This window comes from Cherax quadricarinatus, chromosome 27 (genome assembly GCF_038502225.1).
Source record: "Cherax quadricarinatus isolate ZL_2023a chromosome 27, ASM3850222v1, whole genome shotgun sequence".
NCBI classification, from domain to species: Eukaryota; Metazoa; Arthropoda; class Malacostraca; order Decapoda; family Parastacidae; genus Cherax; species Cherax quadricarinatus.
This window is the reverse complement of record NC_091318.1, coordinates 35384145-35408368: the sequence shown is the minus strand read 5'-3', so window position 1 is coordinate 35408368 and position 24224 is coordinate 35384145. Positions and strand designations below refer to the sequence as shown.

Below are 24224 nucleotides of genomic sequence, written 5' to 3'. Positions count from 1 at the left end.
CTGTCTCACTTTCCCTTAGCATCACACGTGTTGCTACTGTCTCACTTTCCCTTAGCATCAAACGTGTTGCTACTGTCTCACTTTCCCTTAGCATCACACGTGTTGCTACTGTCTCACTTTCCCTTAGCATCACACGTGTTGCTACTCTCTCATAAGCAATGCAATATCTTTCACCCGCTCTTTCCCACTCTTTATATAAATCTAATAAATTCTCCAAGAACAACTTTTTCTGTGATCATTTTTATTATTTAGTACTTATGTTATACTAGTCTTGAAGGCACGAGGCGGCAGCACGAGTGTTGACTCCACAATTCATTCTCTTTAAGAGAATCAGATCTTTTATAATGATGTAATTCCAAGATATCAAACAACAACATTTGTGGATTCATATTAAGACTTAAAACTAGCGAACTCCTCATACTTTCCAGAATTCTCAATTCCGACAAGTTGAAGGGTAAGACACATGGGCAGTATTTACTTATTTTTATTGTCGGAACGTTTCGCCCGCACAACAGGCATCATCAGTAGCATATAGATGATTATAACGTTAGAGACGGTAACCAAAGTAGAGAGATCTTTGTTTGTCTGCTTCTACTGTGTTATAATCGCCTGTATTCGACTGAAAAAGCCAGCTGCCAAGGCGAAACGTTTCGATAATAAAGACACTCAAGTGATGCACTTGTGTCTTACTCTTCAACTTATTGGTACCGTATACTGTACCATATAAAAAAGATACTTATGAGACATATGCCATGTTTTGTCCGACTACTGCTGACAGCTGATTAACGTGACCTACTTTCACTCGTGGGACCCGATCACCTGTGACATCATCTCCAGCTGCTACACCTCACCTCTGCCTCTGGTATATAAGTCTCTGTCTCCATAATTCTGCTTTGCTCTAAGGAACTGACCACCTCTCCACTTCAGCAGTCTCGAGTTTCATAATCACCTGAATCTGACCGAAGAGTCATATTGTGCATATTGTTAACCAAAGCCATAGTGACAGATGGCACACGGCAATAAGGGGTCACAACTGGAAGCTGAAAACTCAGGTAGAGTCACAGAGATGTCAGGAAGTATTTCTTCAGTCACAGAGTTGTCAGAAAATGGAAGAACCTGGAGAGTGATGTAGTGGAGTCAGGATCTATGCATAACTTCAAGAAAAGGTTCGATAAAGCTTATGGTGCAGGGAGTGGCCCTAGTAGCGACCGTGACTCGGCCCCTGCAACCATAAATAGGCGAGTACATGCTTCACTTCACCTTGACACTCAACGCCCTCTGACAAGCTACTGTATCTCTGACGAAAACTAATCGAGGTGAATTATACACTTCTTTTATGCATTAGTAAACCTGACTCATGTATAAAAAGAAGACATCGGAAGACAAATACAAAAAATAAATGAAAAAATAAACACAGGATGCAGACGACCTCAGTCGTACAGTCTAGAGATATGTAAGATATCCGCATCTGCATTCGCATCCGCGGAACATTCGCACGGTTTCTTACAACCACATCCGCATTTTACTGTAAACAGATATCCGCATATGCATCCGCATCCGCAAAATAAGTAAGACATCCTCATACACATCTGCATCTTCGGATATCTAAATTTTCACATCCGACACATCTCTAGTACAGTCAGTGTCAACCATCTTCACATATTATCCTCGTCCCCTTTATATCTGTCCAAGACGACCAAGCTTCAACTACAACATTTAAAATGGCGGTCCGTGGACATTCGTTTATTTGCTTCTTCGATAGCTTTATTAAGCCTCCATTATTTCCCAGATCTGGCAAGTATCATTAATGGTTGTTAATAGAAAATATAGTAAATGAATATAAAATAAGCATCTCCCCACAGTGCCTAGCAAGCTACCCACAGTGCCTAGCAAGCTAGGATAATGCTAGTTTTAAGACTGACTTGCCATGTGGTGAGTCATTTTCAATCGTGTCATTATAATTTATCTTGTATTCACTAAACATGAAAACATCCTTGAAAACAAAATTGGAGAACTTGTGAAAGCTATCATCGACCAACAAAATTTGAAGATAAAGTTAGCAAGAGCCTAATGGACAAGCAAGAAAGCCAGAAGTGTCATTGAAATGTGAAGGATGTGATTACCCAAATAAATTCTCTCAACGAAAGGACTGAATTTAAACAAGAAACACTGACTAGAGAAAAGGAACACACTAAAGCAGAGTTTGCTGATATCCTGAACAAATAAGCAGATCAGATGGAACAACAATAGCTAGTATACGTTGTTGTAATCAATGGTATAATACTTCGAGATCCCATCATTAGAAATACCCATCGGAATGCCGATCTTCTTGTGATAAAGTCGGTACCTGTCCAGCCGGGCTGTGGTTCGTACATTGGATTGCGTGCAGCCAGCAGTAACAGCCTAGTTGATCAGGCCCTGATCCATCATGAGGCCTGGCCACCGACCTGGCCGCGGGGGCGTTGACCCCCGGAACTCTCTCCAGGTAAACTCCAGCTATAATAGGTTAGCAGACCACACAATAGCCTTATTGAAATTCAAGAAACAACGTTGTTAGTTTAACTGGGAATTAATACAGATTTAATACATCATCAATAGGAAAAGAAAAAAATTAATCCAAAAATAATCAGGTTCTTTTATTCAGGCTGAGACAACGTTGTTTTATCATTAGTAAAACAGTTTTATCATTGTTTTAAACTTGATGGACAAAATATTTGTGAAAAATCTACTGATGGGAAACGGTACGAAATTATCACTAAACGTCAACACATTGTCAATAAGCGTCAGGGGCCCAAGACTGTTCAACTGTCTCCCAGCATACATCAGGGAGATTATCATAAGAGATCCCTGGCTGTCTTCAAGAAGGCACTGGAGAGACACCTAAAGTCAGTACCTGACCAGCCGGGTTGTGATTCATACGTTGGATTACGTGAGGCCAGCAGAAACAGCTGGGTTGATCAGGCCCTGATCCACCATGAGGCCTGGTCTCAGACCGGGCCGCGGGGGCGTTGACCCCTGGAACTCTCCCCAGGTATCACTGACTCACGAAATCGTAATGACACGATTGCAAAAAAAAAAAAAAATAATATTCTCTCTTTCTTTATTCAAAGTAAAATTTGTATTACCGATTGTCAATATTTATTATTCTATCATAATTTTTTTTAATATACTTAATTCGTTGATTTACTTTACTTGATATACTACATATACCAGAATAGAATTTTATATAACTATTTTTTATAATCATTATTCTAGTATTAAACAAGTTTAGAAATTACGTCAAGATTTATGCAATTTATTTAGTTTCGTTAGTTAGTTAGTTAATTAGTTAAAGATTAGCCGGTATTCTCCCGGCCCGGGCCTTGTCGAAGTGGTGGCCCGGCCTTGGCTCCCTCTTTAGGGAGTGTCTGAGACCTAAGTCTCCCATGGGAGGAGGCACAAGTACCTCCTCATCTTTGGGACCAACTGTCCCCAGGCCTAGCCACAAGCTAGGCCTCTCTGGTCTGCCATCCCCGCCCCCAGGGGGCTAATGGGAATGACAGTGTTATGAGCTAAAGGCTCGGGCTCAGGCACCTACCCTACCCTAGAAGGGTTAGGCATGGTGTCGATCAATTTAGTTTCTAACTCACTTTAACATCACTGTTTCTATTTTTTTTATTTTTAAGGAACCATTTAATTTATTGAAATAAATATTGATCCTGAGCTTTTATTAATACGATTATTTTTTTTAATAGTAAATTTTTATTACCTTTAAAATAATTAATTTCGTTATATTTAGTAATATATTTTTAATAATTATTACTGAAAGTACAGAGCGAGATTAATTTTTTTTTAAATCCAGTGTAATCATTATCCTCAAAATATTACGATTCGTTTTATCATTAAATAATCTCAACAATTTTAGTGTTATTAAAACAATTACCATCGTTATTTTTTTCGATTTCTAGATATCCCCGAAGGTGGATAATTAAGTGCTTACCAGAACTATTTTCTTTCTCTAACGTCGTTTTTCCTTCTCTCGTAATTCGATAATGCTTCATCCGATCGGCTTCAAACATATAATGCTCGTTACTATACACTGTGTGTGATGTGTAGCAAGTACATACCATTTTGTGGGCAACACACAATAACTTGCCACCAGTTATGTTTTTTACAAAACAGAAGTGATATAAGGAGAGAGGAGTATATGGAGAGAGAGAGAGAGAGAGAGAGAGAGAGAGAGCGAGATTAAGAAAGGTTAAAAAAGAGAGGAAATGAGAGAGAGGGTGTTATGGGGCTATAGGAGCCAACATGTATTTACGTATCTGTAACAGTTACTCTGGAATACCTAATTATATTGAATTGGTGGGGACTCAGCTCTAAATGTCATAAGGGCAGATCACTCTTATGGCTGTAAGGCAGCTGAGTCAAGCCTGTTTTTCCCAATATAATAGGTTATACTATAGACACACAAACACACAATTTAAATAAGTAGTTTATAAAGTTGTATTTCTTTTTGTAGAATTAAATTAAGGTGTGGGAGTGTTGTGGTAACTAAAGAATTGTACTTGGCAACAGTCTTTTGTTTTTGGTGGGTGTGAGAGGAGCTTAGCTAGTCTCCTCCCTCTCCCTCTCTCTCTCTCTCTCTCTCTCTCTCTCTCTCTCTCTCTCTCTCTCTCTCTCTCTCTCTCTCTCTCTCTCTCTCTCTCTTTCTCTTTTTTTTTTTTTATTTTTTACACAGGGTTTGACAAGGTTAAGGATCCCTAGCTTTATTGACAGCTATATTACAGGTTAAGGATTCCTAACTTTATTGGCAAGCTAAGAGCTGTTACCTACATCAGCTCATTTGAAAGCATTTTTATTGTTATGAGACATACAAGTACGGGACAGGATGAAGTTGGAGCCATCTGTGGGCCAGCATTTTCATTTGATCAACTGACTTTATCTCGTTGACATCATTATGCTGTACGAATGTGTTCCATACTCGAGTCATCCTGGGTATGTATGATCTCAGATGGAGTGATGTTCTGGAGAAGGGTACAGCCAGAGTGAAGTTGCTGCTTTCTGCCCGTCTTGTGGTATAAAAGCTTGTTTCACGCTGTCCTCGAAGTGGATCCAAGTGTGGTATTTTGACAATATTGGCCTTGTACATAACAGTAAGGCCACCCACATCCCTCCTATGTTGAAGGCTCTGCTGAAATGACAGATCTATCCAGGATGGGTCCAGGCGAGAGATGAGACGTCTTGCTCTGTTCTCTACTCTGTCAAGCAGTCGCAGATGAGAGGGGGGGCAGGCAAACCAAGAAAGTGGAGCATACTCAAGGTGTGAGCGTACTTGTGCCTCGTACAGGATCTTGCAACCCCTACTGTCAAGCAGATGCGAGATACGGCGAAGTGCTGTAAGCTTCCTGGCTGCCTTGTTTGCAAGATTTACAACATGGTTCTTCATGGTTAGTTTGGAGTCAAATTTCACCCCAAGGATATCAATTTCTTCTCCAGGTGCCAACATCCTCCCATTCATCCTTACTACTGCACCAGCATTACCATCATGGTGCCTAGAGACGATCATCATTTGCGTTTTCTCAGGTGCAAATGTTACTTGCCATCTATTTCCCCAAGCTGATATAGCTCTCAGCTGGTGATTGATGTAGCTTAGAGCAGATGGCATTTCTTCTCTTGGATAAGTGAATGTCAGTGTACAGTCGTCTGCATATGCATGTGATTCTGGGATGAGTTGAAGAAGGTCGTTGAAGTAGACATTCCATAACAGTGGACCCAGCACACTTCCTTGTGGAATGCTTGCCCCAATAAGATGCCTTGCTGATTCCGTTCCATTGAGGACTACACTTAGAGATCTACCATGAAGGTAATCACTGAGGAGACATAGTGTAGAGCCTGCAATTCCCAGTGCTTGAAGTTTTGCTAAGAGGCCCTGGTGCCACACCCGGTCGAAAGCGCCAGCAATGTCCAGTGCTACCACACAGCTGACTTTGGATTCATCCAGTGACTGGTGCCACTTAGTGGAGAGGTTTAACAACAGATCAGCAGCAGAGTAACCTTTCCTGAAGCCATATTGACGATCACAAAGTAGTGAGTGGTAGTCAAAAAAATCTGTCATTTGTCTTGAGATTATTGTCTCAAGGATCTTACCAGTGATTTACAGGAGTGACACTGGTCTGTAGTTGCTGATTTCTGCTCTGCTCTTCTTTTTGTGAACAGGGATTACATTTGCCTCTTTCCATGGAGAGGGCCATTTACACTGTACTAGGCAGTGCCGAAAGATGCGAGTTAGAGGTGCTGCTAGCTGGTCTGGGCCCACAGCCTTTTCTTGGTCAAGTGATTTAAGAAGGAAATGCACCTCCTCCTGCCTTATTGTCACCACTGACAGTTTTGACACAGTTCTTGCAGCTAGCCAAGGAGGGTCCCTTGCTGGATCAGGAACTTGCATTTTGGTAGCAAAGTGTTCAGCAAAGAGGTCAGCTTTATCTTGTCTACTAGTAGAGGTGGTCCCATCCTGTCGATTTAGAGGTGGAATAAGTTCATCAGGCAGATAACCTTGTCTGTCCTTGACCAGGGACCACCAGGTTTTGGAGCCTACCCTACCTGATGCTAACTTTCTCTCTCTCTCTCTCTCTCTCTCTCTCTCTCTCTCTCTCTCTCTCTCTCTCTCTCTCTCTCTCTCTCTCTCTCTCTGTGTGTGTGTTTGTTGACTTCAAGTTGGCAGGACCTCGGTCCTCCTTTCCATTTTTTGGGGCATTATGTGTGCCCCAGGGGTGAGTTTTTATAACTTAAGTTGTGGCCACCATACCCAGGGTGACTAAAGTGTGTCAAAACACTGGTTAGCCCAGAGATTAGTCATGAAGAGAGAAGGGCAAAGTTGCTGAGATGCACCATGTGGGAGAGCAGCTAAGGGGTGTGTAGACTTATGTTTTGAATATGTGAGTGCTGTAATTGTATATTCTGTACATATCTATTTAGAATACAGTTATATTTTTATAGTAGTAGTTTAAATAACCTGTGAAGAGGTCTGGTGAAAGGATATCAGAGACACTGAGGATGATCAGTCATGATGTATGTATTACCCTAGACAGATAAGGCCATTAAATAAAAAGCTACCCCACACTAGAACATATAGTGAGAACCTTAATATCAAATTAATAAGACATAACAACATAACAGAGGGTGAGTCTTTGTCAACAAATATTTCCTGAGAATAAGAAAAGGCTTTGGAGTGAGATTAATAAGTTGAGAAAGATTAGGCAACGAATGGATTTGACAATTAAAAACAGAAGAGCAGAGTTATTAGATTGGAAGTTAGAAGTAAAGGGAAGTTGGAGGAGATATTTTGGGGAACTATTAAATGTTGATGAATAGAAGGAAACAATAATTTTATGCAATGACCAGAGAATTATACCATCTTTTAGGAGTGAGGAAGAGCCAGCTGTAAATGTGGGGGACATACCTGAGGTAGTGGCAGCTGGCACGGATGAGCTGAACACAGTAGTGTTAAAAGCTGGTGTAAAAGGTATAAACGGTTATGCTTTTATACCTTTGATGAGTTTCGAGAGTCTTTTTACTCCCGGAGTCCGGCCATGGGCCAGCCTAGTCTGGTTCTAACCAGGTCAACCAGGCTGTTGCTGCTGGAGGCCTGCTGCCCCACATATCCATCACAGCCTGGTTGATCTGGCACCTGGTCAAGATACTTGTCCAGTTTCCACTTGAAGACTTCTACACTTGTTCCAGCATTGTTTCTGATATCTTCTGGTAAGATGAATAATCAGGGGCCACGAATATTGATACAGTGTTCTCTTATTGTACCCACTGCACCCTTGCTTTTCACTGGGTTTATTTTGAACTTATCTCTGGCTCCAGTATGACTTTTTGTGTGCAAATTTGGTACCAGACCCTCGAGTATATATTATGATGTATCTCTCTCCTCTTCTCCAGTGAGTACATATTCAAGACTTCAAGGTATTTCCAGTAATTTAAATGCTTTATTGGCTCTGTGCTGGCCATGAACGATGTCTGTATTTGTTTAGGCTCTGTCTATCAGAGATAGACAGAAGGGAGCACTAGCGATTTGAAAAGTGTCATCAATGGCATTATTTCCCTTGTTTTGAGGGTTCTCAATACCCACCACGTCATGACCTTTGCCTTATTGTGTTCTTTGAAAGAAAGGTCAGCTGAAATAGTTATTCCCGTGTTCCTTTCATTCTAGTTGATGATCTTATTGAGTTTTGTATACAGTGTTTCTTTTGAGTTCTTCATTCTTTCCATACCTAAACAACTGGTTGGTGCTTTTATTTAAAAAAATGTATGAAATCAAAGAAGGTACCTAGAGAGCGGCAGAGAGGATGCATTCTTCCTTTATGTAAAGGCAAATGGGACAAAAGAATGCAATAACTGTAAGGGAATAAGGCTACTAAGTATACCTGGTAAGGTGTATGGTAGAGTTATCATTTGAATGAATTAAGAACAGGATCGCAGTTGAATAAGGGTGCTTTAGGAAGGATACAGGAAGTGTAGACCAGGTGTTTACAACGAAGCATATGAGTTAACCATATCACGGACGGGGATTGAACTCGTGGTGAGTAGTAAAACTCTAGGCCAGCGCGTAAGGCACTTGGCCAGCTGTGCTAACCTCTCTATGGTGTATAAATATACTTAGTTGGATGAATCTTATTGTAGCCAGCTGGTATAGTGGCTTACATGCTGGCCTGGAGTTTTACGACTCACTCGCCACGAGTTCATTCCCCACCTGTGGTATGGTTTGTTTATAATTTTGTCATTACGATTCCGTGAGTCAAGCATATGAGTATTTAGATATGAGTAAAGAGATTTCCACTGAATTTATGGATTTGGAAAAGTCATATGATAGGGTGCATAGGGAAGTATGTGGCAGATGTTACAAATGTATGGACTAGGTGGTAGATTATTGAAAACAGATAAATCTTTTTATGAGGATAGTGAGGCTCAGATTAGGGTATGTGGGAGAAAAAAAGGATTATTCTCCACTAAAAAGTAGGCACTAGACAGGGATACGTGATGTTACCATGGTTGTCTGAAATATTATCGATGGGAATTGAAAGAGAAGTGTATGCTAGGATGTTGGAGAAAGATGTGGGATTATAAGATACTTGGGAGTGGACTTACCAGCAAGAGTCTTTGAAAGACGATGTGAACCATAGAACTGATGAGGGAATAAAAGATGAATGGCGCACTGTTCCACCCTTAGAAAAGGACACAATAAATATTATGTATATATTGCTTTTCCATATAATTTTATATTGCTGAGTTCCACGTCAGAGGCTATTGAGGAAACTTAAGGCACACGGAATAGGAGGAGAAATTTTTTCCTGGGTAGAGGCGTGGTTGACAAATAGGCAGCAGAGAGTTTGCATAAATGGAGAGAAATCAGAATGAGGGCACGTCACAAGCGGTGTTCCACAGGCGTCAGTGTTGGGCCCGTTGTTGTTCACAATTTACATAAACGACATAGATGAGGGAATAAATAGCGACATAAGCAAATTTACTGATGACACCAAAATAGGCCGTCCAATTCATTCTAATGAGGACACTAGAGCACTCCAGGATGATTTGAATAGACTAATGCAACGGTCGGAGAAGTGGCAGATGCAATTTAATATAGACAAATGCAAAGTTCTAAATGTTGGACAGGAAAATAACCATGCCACATATAAACTAAATAATGTAGATCTTAATACTACTGATTGCGAAAAGGATTCAGGTGTCCTGGTTAGCAGTAATCTAAAACCAAAACAACAGTGCATTAGTGTTCGCAATAAAGCTAACAGAATTCTTGGCTTCATATCTAGAAGTATAAATAACAGAAGTCCTCAGGTTGTTCTTCAACTCTATATATCCTTGGTTAGGCCTCATTTAGACTATGCTGCTCAGTTCTGGTCACCGTATTACAGAATGGATATAAATGCTCTGGAAAACGTAAAGAGGAGGATGACAAAGATGATCCCATGTATCAGAAATGTTCCATATGAGGATAGACTGAGCACCCAGAATCTGCACTCTCTCGAAAGGCGTAGAATTAGGGGGGATATAATCGAGGTGTATAAATGGAAAACAGGAATAAATAAAGGGGATGTAAATAGCGTGCTGAAAATTTCCAGCCAAGACAGGATTCGCAGCAATGATTTCAAGTTGGAAAAATTCAGATTCAGGAAGGATATAGGAAAGCACTGGTTTGGTAATAGAGTTGTGGATGAGTGGAACAAACTCCCCAGTACAGTTACTGTGGCTAAAACGTTGTGTGGTTTTAAAAATAGGTTAGATAAATACATGAGTGGGTGTGGGTGGGTGTGAGTTGGTCCTGACTAGCTTGTACTGCTGTGTCTGGTGCCGGGCTCCTTCCTTGATGGAGGTGACCAGACTGGGTGGGTCATTGGGCTAATCCAGGTGGGGGACATGGACCTGCTCCGCATGGGTCAGTAGGCCTGTTGCAGTGTTCCTTCTTTCTTATGTTCTTATGTTAATAGCTTTATATTATATGATTTACATTATTAGCTTACGTAGGTACGATATAACAACTACAAATCTCATTGAGCTTCTTGATGGAGAGTTTTGATTGGTTGTCAACACTGCTAACTACCTGCTCGTTTGTTTCATAGATCGTGCCAGGCATAAACTGGTACGAGTCACCCGACGATGTATTTGCAAGTCCTACTACTTCTTTCTCTCTCCTGCTAAACACCTCCATCTCTGCTCTATCTGGGAGAATGCTGTTCTCCTCAGCTCATCTTATTTAGACTGTTTTTGGAAGAGTAAGTCTCCTTTAGCGAGTCAGAACATACCTCTTGTATCTCTGTGCAACTCATTTCACAGAGTATTAGTTCAACTTAGTGATATTTGAGGTTTTCAGAATATATATATATATATATATATATATATATATATATATATATATATATATATATATATATATATATATACAATCAGGTCCAGAGATCAACTCTGAGCCTACATTTGTTTTGGCATCTTCACACTGTCGTAATAGTGTAATTGGAATTGCTGAGCTCGTTTCAGAAATATGGGACTTTTATACCTTCTGTGTAGGATCTGCTGAAGGTCCACAGTTATAGTCATTTTGGACTCCTTTATTACTCCTTGCTTGATGCTGTGCTGTTCACTACTGCTTTGAGCATTGCTGCTGTTTGGCAAATGGGTTGGTATATTGTTCAAACAAGATGTTTGATTGCCTCGATGGTCCAGAAGTTAGTTTATCTAGGGACATTATAAGTCTATGTCGATTCATATAGAGCACATTCCAAGCACTCACAAACACATACCCTTGCACACCTATACTATCCTTGAACTATGAGAACATCTCATCATTGTAATGAACCAGATGTTACATATTAAGAGTAGAGAGTAGTACTATATCTTATCAAGTGTGCCCTTAGTACCATATAATTATATGTTCAGAATAACCACAAGCAAGGTCTTCACCACCACCAACAATGTCCTCACATTCACCAACTGGTCTCTCACACACAAAACTTCATTTACTCCCTCCTTCCAGTCATTCCTAGGAGAACCCCTACCCCGCATTCCACTACAGATTTATCCACCCTCCAGGTCATCATATTTTGTTACATTCTCTCTAAATGTCCAGACCTCCTCAACAACCCAACAAAATAAAAGCTGGGAATTTTAATAACGAAGGTGACTAGGAGGAGTAATCATTACAGTTAATATAATTTGAATACTTTAGAAAAGAAGCTCCTACAGAACTTTTGGAGTATAACTTGGTATAATTATATATCATAGTTATACTTCAAGACTTGTGTAGGAGCTTATCTCCTTATTATTCAAGTTATATTAACCGTACTTATTACCTCCTAGATACCTTTGTTATTAAAGTTCTCAACTGTTATTTAGTTGGTCTGTATTCGTTTAATTGTAATCCAAAACCGCTATTGAGAAGCCACATAATTTACGGGATAACTGGACTGGAATCACTCTGACAAACTATTACAAAATCAGAAACAGGCTAGATGCTAGAGGGAGATCAATAAGTTGACTTTCTAGTATTCTCTGGAGATGTCTTCACTTAATAGATGTCGCATTTTTTAACATTCATTGAGGAATCTGTAGAGACAAAACATGTTATCCATGGCAGCAAAAAAGGAAATGTATGAGAATATAGTGGTACCAATACTGTTATATGAGTATGAAGCATGGGTTGTGAATGTTGCAGCGAGGAGGCTGGAGGCAGTGGAGATGTTGTGTCTGAGGGCTAAGTGTGGTGTGAATATTATGCAGAGAATTCGAAGCTTGGAGATCAGAAGGTGTGGGGTTACTAAAAGCATTATCCAGTGGACTGAAGAAGGGTTGTTGAGGAGGTCTGGACATTTAGAGAGGGTGTAACAAAATATGGTTATCTGGAGGGTGGATAAATCTGTAGTGGAAGGCGGGGTATGGGTTCTCCTAGGAATGATTGGAAGGAGTAAAGGAAGTTTTGTGTGTGAGAGACCAGTTGGTGAATGTGAGGACACTGTTGGTGGTGGTGAAGACCTTGCTAGTGGTGGTGAGGGTAGCAGTCCAAGTCGTGGCTTATCTGGTGGTAATAATGGCACTAGTGCAGGTTGTGACCTACCTAGTGGTGGTGAGGGGTAACAATGTAGGTTGTGATCTACCTGGTGGTGGTGAGGGTAGTAAAACAGGTCACGACCTACCTAGTGTTCGTAAGGATAACAGCACAAGTCGTGACCTACCTGATGGTGATAATATTATTAGAACAGGTCGTGACCTACCTAGTAGTGGTGAGGGTAGTAATACAGGTCGTGACCTACCTGGTGGTGGTGAGAGTAGCAGTGCTGCAGGTCGTGATCTACCTGATGGTGGTGATGGTTACAGTGCAGGTTGTGACTTACCTGGTGCTGGTGATGGTAACAGTGCAGATCGTGACCTACCTGGTGCTGGTGATGGTTACAGTGCAGATCGTGACCTACCTGGTGCTGGTGATGGTAACAGTGCAGGTCGTAACCTACCTGGTGCTGGTGATGGTAACAGTGCAGGTCGTGACCTACCTGGTAGTGTGGATGTTGTCAATGGTGAGGATCATCTCTGCTGTATTGCGGGAGATCTTGACCTCGTGCCAGAAGAGATCATCAAGACGCAGCCTCGGAGGAGAGGACAACTCAGACTCGCCAGCTCCCAAGTTGATCCGCACCTGAACACACACACACACAATAATAATAATAATAATAATAATAATAATAATAATAATAATAATAATAATAATAATAATACCTATTTCTACAAGTACATGTACAAGGTATACAGGTCTAGCTGACATCAATGACATACTACTATATAGAAAGCCCCTTGTTATGCAGAGCATTTCTCGCAAATTAGGTCAGTTTTGTCCCAGGATGCGACCCACACCAGTCGACTAACACCCAGGTACCCATTTTATACTGCTGAGTGAACAGGGACAGCAGGTGTCTTATGGAAACACGTCCTAATGTTTTCCAGCCGCACCGGAGATTCGAACTCCGGACCTCAGTGTGTGAGCTGAGTACGCTAGCGATCGAGCTACGGGACACAAGATTAATAACACACTGCAGACCCCTGAAAGGAAATTAGCAGTTCACTGAGCATTTTCTTTTGGCTCGTTTTGTTTACATTTGGTAATATGAGAATACTTCCTCAATTTCAGCGTTAAAATTTCAGTGCATTGCTAGTTAGTAAGGCGAATGGAATTACAATGGAGTGTTGCTCATAATTTACAAATATTAGATAAAATTAAAGAACAGAAAGGCACAATACCGTGACTGGAACAATACACCAATAACCCGTACACAGAAGAGAGGAACTTATGTCGAAGTATCAGTTAAACTTGGACCATTTGCAAGGCACAGTGTGACTTGCAAATGGTCCAAGTCGGACCGAAACGTCGTCATAAGCTTCTATATCCCTTATGCGGGTTATCTGTGTATAAGATAAAAATTTTAGGGACGTCATTCAGATGCGCCGTACTCGGTACTCTTTTGCTCTGTGCAGTCTCAAATGAAATGCATCATGTAACCACATTTTGTTCCATGATATTCTGTTTTCTTTAACGTGGATATTTCATAAACTTGTAATATTATACATTCACACCACAGCACGATGGGTAAACATCCAACAACAGTAAACATTTTTTAGTTAATGTGACGAAGAGAGAGTTAGTTATTCCTTGTCTGAAGTAAGGAGTGGTCAAGTGACATGTACAGAAGGTCAATGGGAGTGAGTTGAAGTCAGTCATAAGGGGAACGGGAGTGAGTCGTGTAGCAGTAGTTGCAGGCCAGTACAACTGAGTTGTAGAGGTTTGGAAATGATTAACAGGTGTTGTATTGTAGAAGATTCGCCGGTCTTGTTGTGAGATCTTTACCCACTCTGCCTGAGGTATCCCAGCAAGTGAGCACGTCTCCTGTGTTATCTCAGTGATTAACAGAATAGGGAATAGCATATGAAGGTACAAATAAAAATGGGAACTATGGCTATAGTTTACTTAATAACATAAAAGGGCTAGAATACGACATATTCTGATGGAAATTGACATAATATAACAATTGACCTATGAGACTTATTACCAGGGAGAAAGGTAGATGTTATCAGTAACACGGACTAGTACTCACTCTTAATTCACTGACCAGCTGACCCAAGATTCCCAATGCTTGGTCCACTACACATGCGGCTGTCCGGAGCTCTCGCTCCCCGGACCTGTCTCCAAAAACCCCTTGCTCAGCTGTTCCATGGCTTATATTCCTCTAAGCACCCCCTTCCCCATAAGGCGTAGACCACATGTTACGACCTGACGCCGAGGTCTGATGCAGTCATGAACAAAAGACTTCAGACTTAAGCCGAAAAGGAGTGGTTGCTAGCCATTTGCCAAGCCAAGGTGTGACCATATAATTGGTTAAATTAGGTCTCCCTACAGAGACCTCACAAGAACAGATGAACTACATCACATTGTCCCACCCGGGTCTTTTCCAGGTGGTGACCCGGCTTTAACTGATGTTAGTTGTAGTGGCGTAGGGGCGAGTTGCAGCAGCGAGAGAGATGCAAGACTGTGTGAGTTGCAGGGGTGTAGGAGTTGCAGGTGTGTGTGAGTTGCAGGGAAATGAGAGTGAGCTGAGATGATGTGGGAGTGAGTTGAAGGTCTGTAGGATCCAGGTCTTTGGGAATGAGCTGTTGGAATGAAGAAGTGAGCTAAAGAGGTATGAAAAAGATAAATGCAGTGGTATGTGACAGATAGATACAAGGCTATGAGGAAAATAGATGCGCAGATGTCAGGAAAATAGATGCAGGGCTGTCAGGAAGATAGATACAGGGCTGCCAAGAAGAAAGATGCAAGGCTGTCAAGAAGATAGATGCAGGGCTGTCAGGAAGATAGATGCAGGGCTGTCAGGAAGATAGATGCAGGACTGTCAGGAAGATAGATGCAGGGCTGTCAGGAAGATAGATGCAGAGCTGTCAGGAAGATAGATGCAGGGCTGTCAGGAAGATAGATGCAGGGCTGTCAAGAAGATAGATGCAGGACTGTCAGGAAGATAGATGCAAGACTGTCAGGAAGATAGATGCAGGGCTGTCAGGAAGATAGATGCAGAACTGTCAGGAAGATAGATGCAGGGCTGTCAGTTAGATAGATGCAGGACTGTCAGGAAGATAGATGCAGGGCTGTCAGGAAGATAGATGCAGAGCTGTCAGGAAGATAGATGCAGGGCTGTCAGGAAGATAGATGCAGGGCTGTCAGGAAGATAGATGCAGAACTGTCAGGAAGATAGATGCAGGGCTGTCAGGAAGATAGATGCAGGGCTGTCAGGAAGATAGATGTAGGGCTGTCAGGAAGATAGATGCAGGTCTGTCAAGAAGATAGATGCAGGGCTGTCAGGAAGATAGATGCAGGACTGTCAGGAAGATAGATGCAGGGCTGTCAGGAAGATAGATGCAGGACTGTCAGGAAGATAGATGCAGGGCTGTCAGGAAGATAGATGCAAGGCTGTCAAGAAGATAGATGCAGGGCTGTCAGGAAGATAGATGCAGGACTGTCAGGAAGATAGATGCAGGGCTGTCAGGAAGATAGATGCAGGGCTGTTAGGAAGATAGATGCAGGGCTGTCAGGAAGATAGATGCAGGGCTGTCAAGAAGATAGATGCAGGGCTGTCAGGAAGATAGATGCAGGACTGTCAGGAAGATAGATGCAGGGCTGTCAGGAAGATAGATGCAGGGCTGTCAGGAAGATAGATGCAGGGCTGTCAGGAAGATAGATGCAGGGCTGTCAGGAAGATAGATGCAGGGCTGTCAGGAAGATAGATGCAGGGCTGTCAGGAAGATAGATGCAGGGCTGTCAGGAAGATAGATGCAGGGCTGTCAGGAAGATAGATGCAGGGCTGTCAGGAAGATAGATGCAGGGGTGCCTGCCATCTAGTATCCAGATGACTAAAATCAATCACTGGAAAAATAAACCAAGCAAAATAACTAAGTGTTTGTAAATACTAGTAAGTTACATTAAAAAGAATAGATGACTGAGGCGAACCACTGACCGTAGAAATATCTTGTTTGTGACTGTTTTACTGTTTCATGGATGCTCATTCTTCAGTTACTTCAAATAGTCTCTGAGGAGAATAAAATTGCACCTTTAGTATTAAAAAAATAATAGTTTTCCCTGTACAGAAGAAAAACTTTTTTCATTCACTCGGAAGGCCGCGCATATTAGTACTAATTCCATAGAATTCTAAAAAGAAATTGAAAACTTGCTGTCTTACTCAGCACCTTGACAAGATTCATGGACTTCCCCTATTTATTAAAAAAAATGTGCAAATACTAGCACGAGTCCTCAGTGTTCTTCGGGCAGAAATCCTAGATCTTGATGAAATACCAGAATGTAGACATAGTTCTTTTGTAAATGTGAAGTTGTAGAGCATTAACTAAAAGTTAGACAAATAACCCTAACTTCTCATATCATAAAAATATTCGAAAGAGAGATTAAAAGTCAGATTACAGACTTCATGGAACAGAACAACCTGCATAACACAAACCAGAATGGTTATAGAGCTGAAAATTCATGCCTGTCACAGCTACTGAACTATTATGTCAAAATTAAAGAGCCGATGAAAAAAAAAAAAGATGACATACATAGATTTTGCAAAGACGTTTGACAAATGTGATCATGGGATGATGTTAAGCTAGTGGATTATCGGGTTCCCATCACACAATAATAGTAGTAGCAAACACAGCAAAATCCAGCATCAGCGAGATAAAAAGCTGTTTCTCAAGGTACTTTCCTGGCACCTCTGCTGTTTCTTATCCTCACAGCAGACATAACAACACAGTTTTGTGTCATTTGCAGATGACACTAAAATAATCATGAAAGTTTCTTGGGTAAAAGGCACTAAACATTGCAGGAAGATATAAGCAGGGTTTTCCAGTGGGTAGTGGAGTACAACATGACTTTCAGTGGTGAAAAGTTTCAACTGCTTAGATATGGAAAGAATGAAGAACTCAAAAGGAACACTATATACATGGACATAATTATGTCAGCTAACCTTTCTTTCAAAAACCATAAGACGAAGTTCACGATAGCCAGGAGGATGACAGAGTCATATATGAGAACTTTCAAAATAAAGGAAGGCCACTAGTGACACTTTTTAAATCACTCGTACTCTCTTATTTGGAATATTGCAAAGTGTTGACGGCCCAGTTCAGGACAGGAGAAATATCAAAGCTGGATCAGATACAGTGATCATTTACAGCAATAAAGCATTGAAATTACTGGGAATGCTTGAAAACCTTAAATATGTACTCACTAAAGCGCAGTAGGGAGAGAGAGATACACATTAATATATCCCAGGAAAGTACTTGAGGGCCTTGTACCAAAAATATAAAAGTGAGAGTTATGGAAGGAAGTTCAAACTAAATACAGTGAAAAGCAGGGATGCAATGGGCACAATAAGGGAACACTATATCAACATCCGTGGCCCCAGACTATTCAACATCTTACCAGAAAATATCAGAAACACTGCTGAGACAAGTGTAGAAGTCTTCAAGAGGAAACTGGACAAGAATCTTTACCAGGTACCAGATCAACCAGGCTTTTATGGATATGTGGGTGATCGGGCAGCCAACAGCAACAGCCTAGTTGGTCAGGCTAGCAGCAGACGAGCTTGGCCTATGGCCGGGTTCTGGGAGTAGGATAACTCTCGGAACTCATCAAAGTTAAAGGTATATCTACTTGTATTGTATAGATTCGCCGGTACTGCCGGCCCGGGTCTTCTCCAGATGGCAACCTGGTCTTGGCTCCCAGTCATGGGAATGTCGTGAGGAGTGGCGCTATCTTGAGTGGCGGCGTTGGCTCCCAGGGATGAGAGTGTCTCGAGGGGCACGTCAGCGGTGAGCAGCTGATGATGTGAGGACGGCTTAACGGGCTTCAACAGCAGACCAGTCAGGAAAGGCGAAGAAGGCAGACATTACAGGGTCCAATTAGAGCCACACCCCAGCTTTAGCAAGTAGCAAAATGCTGGGGAAGCTTGTCTTCATAGTGATTGGTCGATGATAAGCTTTCTTGATGAGGGAACCGTCTTCGAGAGAACCGCTCTGGACTGTTCTGAGTTCAAGGAGGAGTGTATTCGTGGAGAGAAGTTGAACAAGGTGTCGGTGGTGAATGGATGGTTTGAGTCGCAGGTGAACTTAACAGTCCCATCCTGGAGTTGCTGAATAATTTCTTGAGCGAGCATTCTGTCCTTATGTTGGTTGGTTGTGTAAAAGTAGACACCAGTCATGGCTAAGGCTTCTTGCTGTGGAGTGACTGTGGCACGGAGAAATGCATCCCAAGGATCGTGTGTTTTAACTTTCTTGGCTGGTGGCTGAGATGGTCGAGGCGAAGTCTCTGATTGGTCCGTTGCGTCGGTGGTAGAAGGTGGTGGTGGCCTCTCATTGGTGCGATTGGTCGAAGTCTCGGTGGTCTCTGATTGGTCCATCTCCATGTTGGGAGGAAGCTGGGGTGGTGGTGGAGCAGTGGCGATGTTGACAATATTTGCAGTGGACTATATCATTTCAGACGACGATGAAGCATCAGGGAAAGTAAAACAAGGCATATTGTTAAGTCTGAAGAGTTGATTGATGGTGGTGTTGAAGGACCCAGGTTCAACTACATTATGTACATGAGCATACATGATGAAGTAAAGAATTTTGGTAGAATCGCCAGCAGGAATCAGCGGTGATGTAGTGATGGTGGTGGAAGCAGCTTGCGTGGCTTTGAGGATCTTGGTGGTATCTGCCTGAAACTTAGTAATAGCAGCACATGTAGTAGTTTGTGCAGTGGTTTTCTTGTGTTGTTTAAGGTGTTTCTTAAGTACATCTCGTCTGGTGGGGCACTTGGCAGTTCAAGCATTTAGGTGGAGTGTTGGTAGTGCAGGTCTTGAAGCCATGACCTTCTTGGCCACAGGCAGAGCAGAACTTCTTGTTCTTGGTGGGTCAGTCTTTAGTGGTGTGAAGGTATGTGTAACAGTTGTAACACTGTGGAATATTCTGGAACTTCTCTGCTTTGATGTATGATGGATTGATGTGAAAATAGTGAATAGTCAGTCCCTCGGCGAGAGCTCTGGCTGCCATGCTGACGTCACTAAAGGTGACCTTCAGCATGGAGGAAGCATTGGGTATTTTTGTAATAAATTCCACATTGGCCCAATGGTTCTGGGCTTCAATGGATGACTTGGTTTCCTCAGTAACCTGGGTAGTGATGAGCCTATCCAGTCGCTTGACGAACACAGTTCTCCTGGCCCTCAAAGCTGGGGAAGTCATGACAGTAAATTCGCAGTTTTGAAGAGTGGTAGTAACGATGGTGGAGATGAATTTCTCGGCCTCGGTGTCGTCAGTACAGACGACAAATGCCTCTTTGAGAGACATAATCGCAAACTGCCACTGAACTGCAGACTGCCACTGACGATAGCTGCAAGTGTTAGCTTGGACGAATCACTGACTGTCCCACTTGCTGGTTTAATCTTCACCCTGTTCGAGAAATGCATCGTGGAGTGATGCAAACTAAAGGTTTCTCTCCCCAACGGGGATCGAAGGGATACTTCTTGATGCCGATGAATAATGTAAATCTGGTATATTTACTGTAGCGCTCACCTCACCTCACACATTGCCAGCACTACACAATCCCTAGCACCGCTGCCAGGCGTCTGCCAGGCACGGGAATTCATGAAAAATATTCGAGAATTTTCTTCATTAAATACGCTAAACCAAAAACCGGAGGAGAATGTTAATCACTAACAAAAGCTGTAATAACACGAACAGTGGATAAATTGAAAAATAGCAAGCTGTTGTTGACGAACTGCTGATGACACCAGAGTACCTCCAATCTTCATTGTTTACAAGCCACCACACTCACCCTCACAATCAACCACCAACACCTGACCACCAGGTCTACCCCACAAAACTACCTATGAACCCCTGCAACGCATGGGAGACCAAATGGTGTTCATAAACATTTCCACAATTTGCGATGTGGCCATTCCCCCAGTTGACCTAGAAGCCATCGACAGCATGTCCGTGCATTCTGCTCCAGGTCCAGACTCATGGAATTCCATACGCTGGACTACGTGTGGCAGTCCAACATACGAACCACAGCCCGGCTGGTCAGACACTGATTTGCGGAACCTGTCAAGTTCCTTCTTGAAGACCATGCCAGAGGTTTGTTGGTAATTCCTCTTATGCATGGAGAGAGGGCAGTCAAGAGTCGAAAACCTCTGACAGTCATGGAGTTCCTTCAGAGCGTGCTCGTCACGCCCCTGCTTTTTAATGGAATACTTGCACCATTTGTCAAGTCTCTTTTGGTCATGTGGAGTGATTTCAGTGTTCAGGTTTGGGACTATTCTCTCCAGGATTTTCCAGGTGTAAATTATGTGCCTTTCTCGTATACATTCCACAGAACACAGCTGAAGGGATTTAAAGTATTTCCAGGAGCTGGGATGCTTGAGTGAACGTATATGATCAGTGAAAGTTCTGTGTATGTTTTCCAGCACGGCAATCTCGCCTTCCTTGAAGGAGGCCGTTAGTATACAGCAGTATTCTAACCTGGAGACGACTAGCGATTTAAAGAGGATCATCACTGGCTCAGCATTTCCCGTCTTGAAAGATCTAGTTTTCCATCCTATCATTTTCCTTGTGGCAGTAATGGTACTCTATTAGTCCTTTGAAACTTGCCCTCATTTAACATAATACTGATGTCTAAGGCTTATTGGAAGACTTTATCCATATCTGCCTGCAGGCTCGCTGTATCTCCGATGGATGCCAATATCATAGGTATTATGGTGTCATCTGCAAAGGAAATTATGGTGCTATGATCTTTGGCTTTGTCAGTGTCTCATGCAAGATTGAGAAACAGAAGTGTGGCGAATATTGTGCTGCTGTATTTGTTAAGATATTAAATATCCATCTCCTCACCTTCCCAGTTATTTCTTTGTGTATACTAACACCATAGTCACATATGTCAAACGCTTTTTCAAAATCAGTGTACACTACAACAGCATTCAACATGTCTTCCAGAGTATCCAAGACTGCATCATAATGATCTAGCAGTTTCGTAAAGCAGAAGCAACCTCCACAAACCCATCCTGCGTCGAATTGTGCAACTGTTGTGATCCCATACGATTGCTGATCTTTCTTCTTATGACCCGTTCAAGGATTCTGATAATTTGTGAAATTAGCACTACTGATCTATAACTTTTTAACAATTGTTTTACTGTCTCATTTGTGAAGTGGGGCAACACCAGCGGTTCTCGTTGACTGTGGGACGACCATTAAAATAAAGCACTAAAGATGGTTGTTTCTTACCATTTTTGATGAATATGGAATTACACGAGTGTGGGCAGGATGCCATCAGCATCATGCCCACGAGCATCATGCCCATCGTCAACCGGACTTGGTAGAAAACTGTTTAGATGTTGGCAATATTTTCAGTCTTATTCACGAAAAAAAACTCGTCTGGGTCTTCAGTCTGTAAGCTGGTGAACGGTATACAGAGTCATACCGTGACTTCGCTTTTTCACTCATTTCCTTATTGTCATCAGCTTAAGTTCCATCTCCTGTAAGAAGAGGCCATATACTGAATGAGGTTTTCACTCTGACTTTTACAGAGAAGCACTGTATCTGAGATTTCTTCTAATATCATTTATGGCTTTTTGCTCCCTCTGTCTCCTGGACTCTTTATGATGTAATCAGTTTGTTCTCGATGTCCTCCATCTCTATAATGAGTTTTTCTTCGTGCCTCAGAGTCTGCTTGCTGCCCGCCTTCTCTGCCCATAGAGGAAGCACCTCTCTCTCTCTCAATGAGTTTGAATCTTCTGTACCACATAGGTATGTACCTGGAGCATACTCCAGGTACCAAGAGTTTATCCTCCCGAGAAACTGGTTCATCATAATCTACACTTGGAAAACTCTGAAAAATCCTACACACTGAAATCATTTCACACGAAAGCAAGAAATTTGCCTGATGGTGCAAAATACGTCTAATTTAAAGCAAGGGACTGATGAATGCGCTAAAAGAGAATTTAATAAGTGACAGTGGTTCTCGGTTTTTCAACGCCCTTCCTTCGTGCATGCGGAGAATTACCAACAGATCTCTGGCTATCTCCAACTAGAATTGGTAAGTTCCTCAGATTATTTCCTGATCAGTCAGGTGTGATGCATATGTGTAGACAAAGACGCAAAGATGCACAGTTTAATACATTTACCCAAGAAATCTGCTGCCACAAGTGGCTTTTTCAGTCTTAGTAGAGACAACTAAGAAACGAGTATATATAGTGGCGGGAGTCAGGGTCTTAGCTAAGTTTCTAACAGGCAGAACGATATATTTGATACGTTTTGCCTTTTAATGCCCTAATTTCAAACGTATCCCTGACAATGAGAGGCAGTCAGACTAAAATAGCTACAAACTCTTCAATCACTATTAGAGATTTAGCAAGAACTTAAGAAAGGAGCACTGCAGCAGGTATACTGGCCCATACTAAGCAGGTTCAGGTCACCTGCTGACCTAACCCAGTTAGGCCCTGGTCACATCCACCTAAGAAGGAAGGAGCACTGCATCAGACTCACTGACCCAAGCCAATCAAGTCCATTTCATACCCACTCACACCCACTCATGTATTTGTCAAACCTATTTTTAAAACTACACAATGTTGGAACAGACAAAATAATTACACCCACCAGTGTAGGAATTTATGTCATAGTTTGTGATAAGAAGTGTTTGGATGAAAGTAACAATACGTCAACATAAAAATGCGTGGAGCCGCGAGGACCAGAAAATCCTCTTGTCCACCACAGAAGCAAGTAGGCCACTTGGAGTATACCTTGAGGGTGTTCCGGGGGTCAACGCCCCCCCGGCCCTGTCCATGACCAAGCACTATACGTGAAAATGACCTACGCCGTCGAGGGTGTTTACAGGCTGCCTTAATAGCAGTAACCAGCAACACCCCACAAAAATCCGGTTTCTATAGCATTTCCAGTCTAAGTAAAATGCTTACTTCCCAACCTGGACATTACCATTAGACGATACCGACCATCAACGTCACGTCTGTACCAGGGAGCATAACATGTTACACAACTGTTGATATATCCCTCTTAAATCCGTCCCATCACTCTTCAGCTGTACTACCACCGCCTCTTGCTTGCCATCTGACTCCCACCACTGTTTATACTCGTCTGTCAGTTGTCCCTTTACTAGGACTGAAGAAGTCACTTTTGATGAAATGTTTCCTCAGTAATATCTGAACTCTGTGTGTCTTTATCTACATACTGTCGGTATGTCCGGTCTCTAGCAGTGGTTATGTTGGACTACATATGGCCAGCACTAATCACCTAGTCGATTAGGACAGCAACCGTGGAAGGTCTGGTCGGGGGCAGGGGTAACATTCCTAGGAAGTACCCACAGTGCCCGTGGTCTGGTGGCAAAAACTCTCGCTTCACACAGTGAGGGTCCGGGTTCGATTCCCGGCAAAGGTTGGAAAAATTGGGCATGGTTCCTTACACCGGTTGTCTATGTTACCTGGTTACCTGGAGGTTATCTGGAGTTTATTCAGGGGATCAACGCCCCCGCGACCCGGTCCATGACCAGGCCTCCCGATGGATCAGGGCCTGATCAACTAGGCTGTTACTGCTGGCCGCACGCAGTCCAACGTACGAGCCACAGCCCGGCTGATCCGGCACTGACTTTAGGTATCTGT

General features: G+C 42.3%; 1 protein-coding gene across 1 annotated transcript in view; it reads right to left on the bottom strand.

Annotated features, from left to right (window-relative positions):
• The window catches only part of LOC128690996 (chondroitin sulfate proteoglycan 4), a 380847-nt gene that overhangs the window by 285539 nt on the left and 71084 nt on the right, over nucleotides 1-24224 (bottom strand). Inside the window, exon 8 of the mRNA XM_070089260.1 lies at nucleotides 13044-13186. Within this exon, the coding sequence (XP_069945361.1) occupies nucleotides 13044-13186 (143 nt within the window). The remainder of the gene's footprint in view (nucleotides 1-13043; nucleotides 13187-24224) is intronic.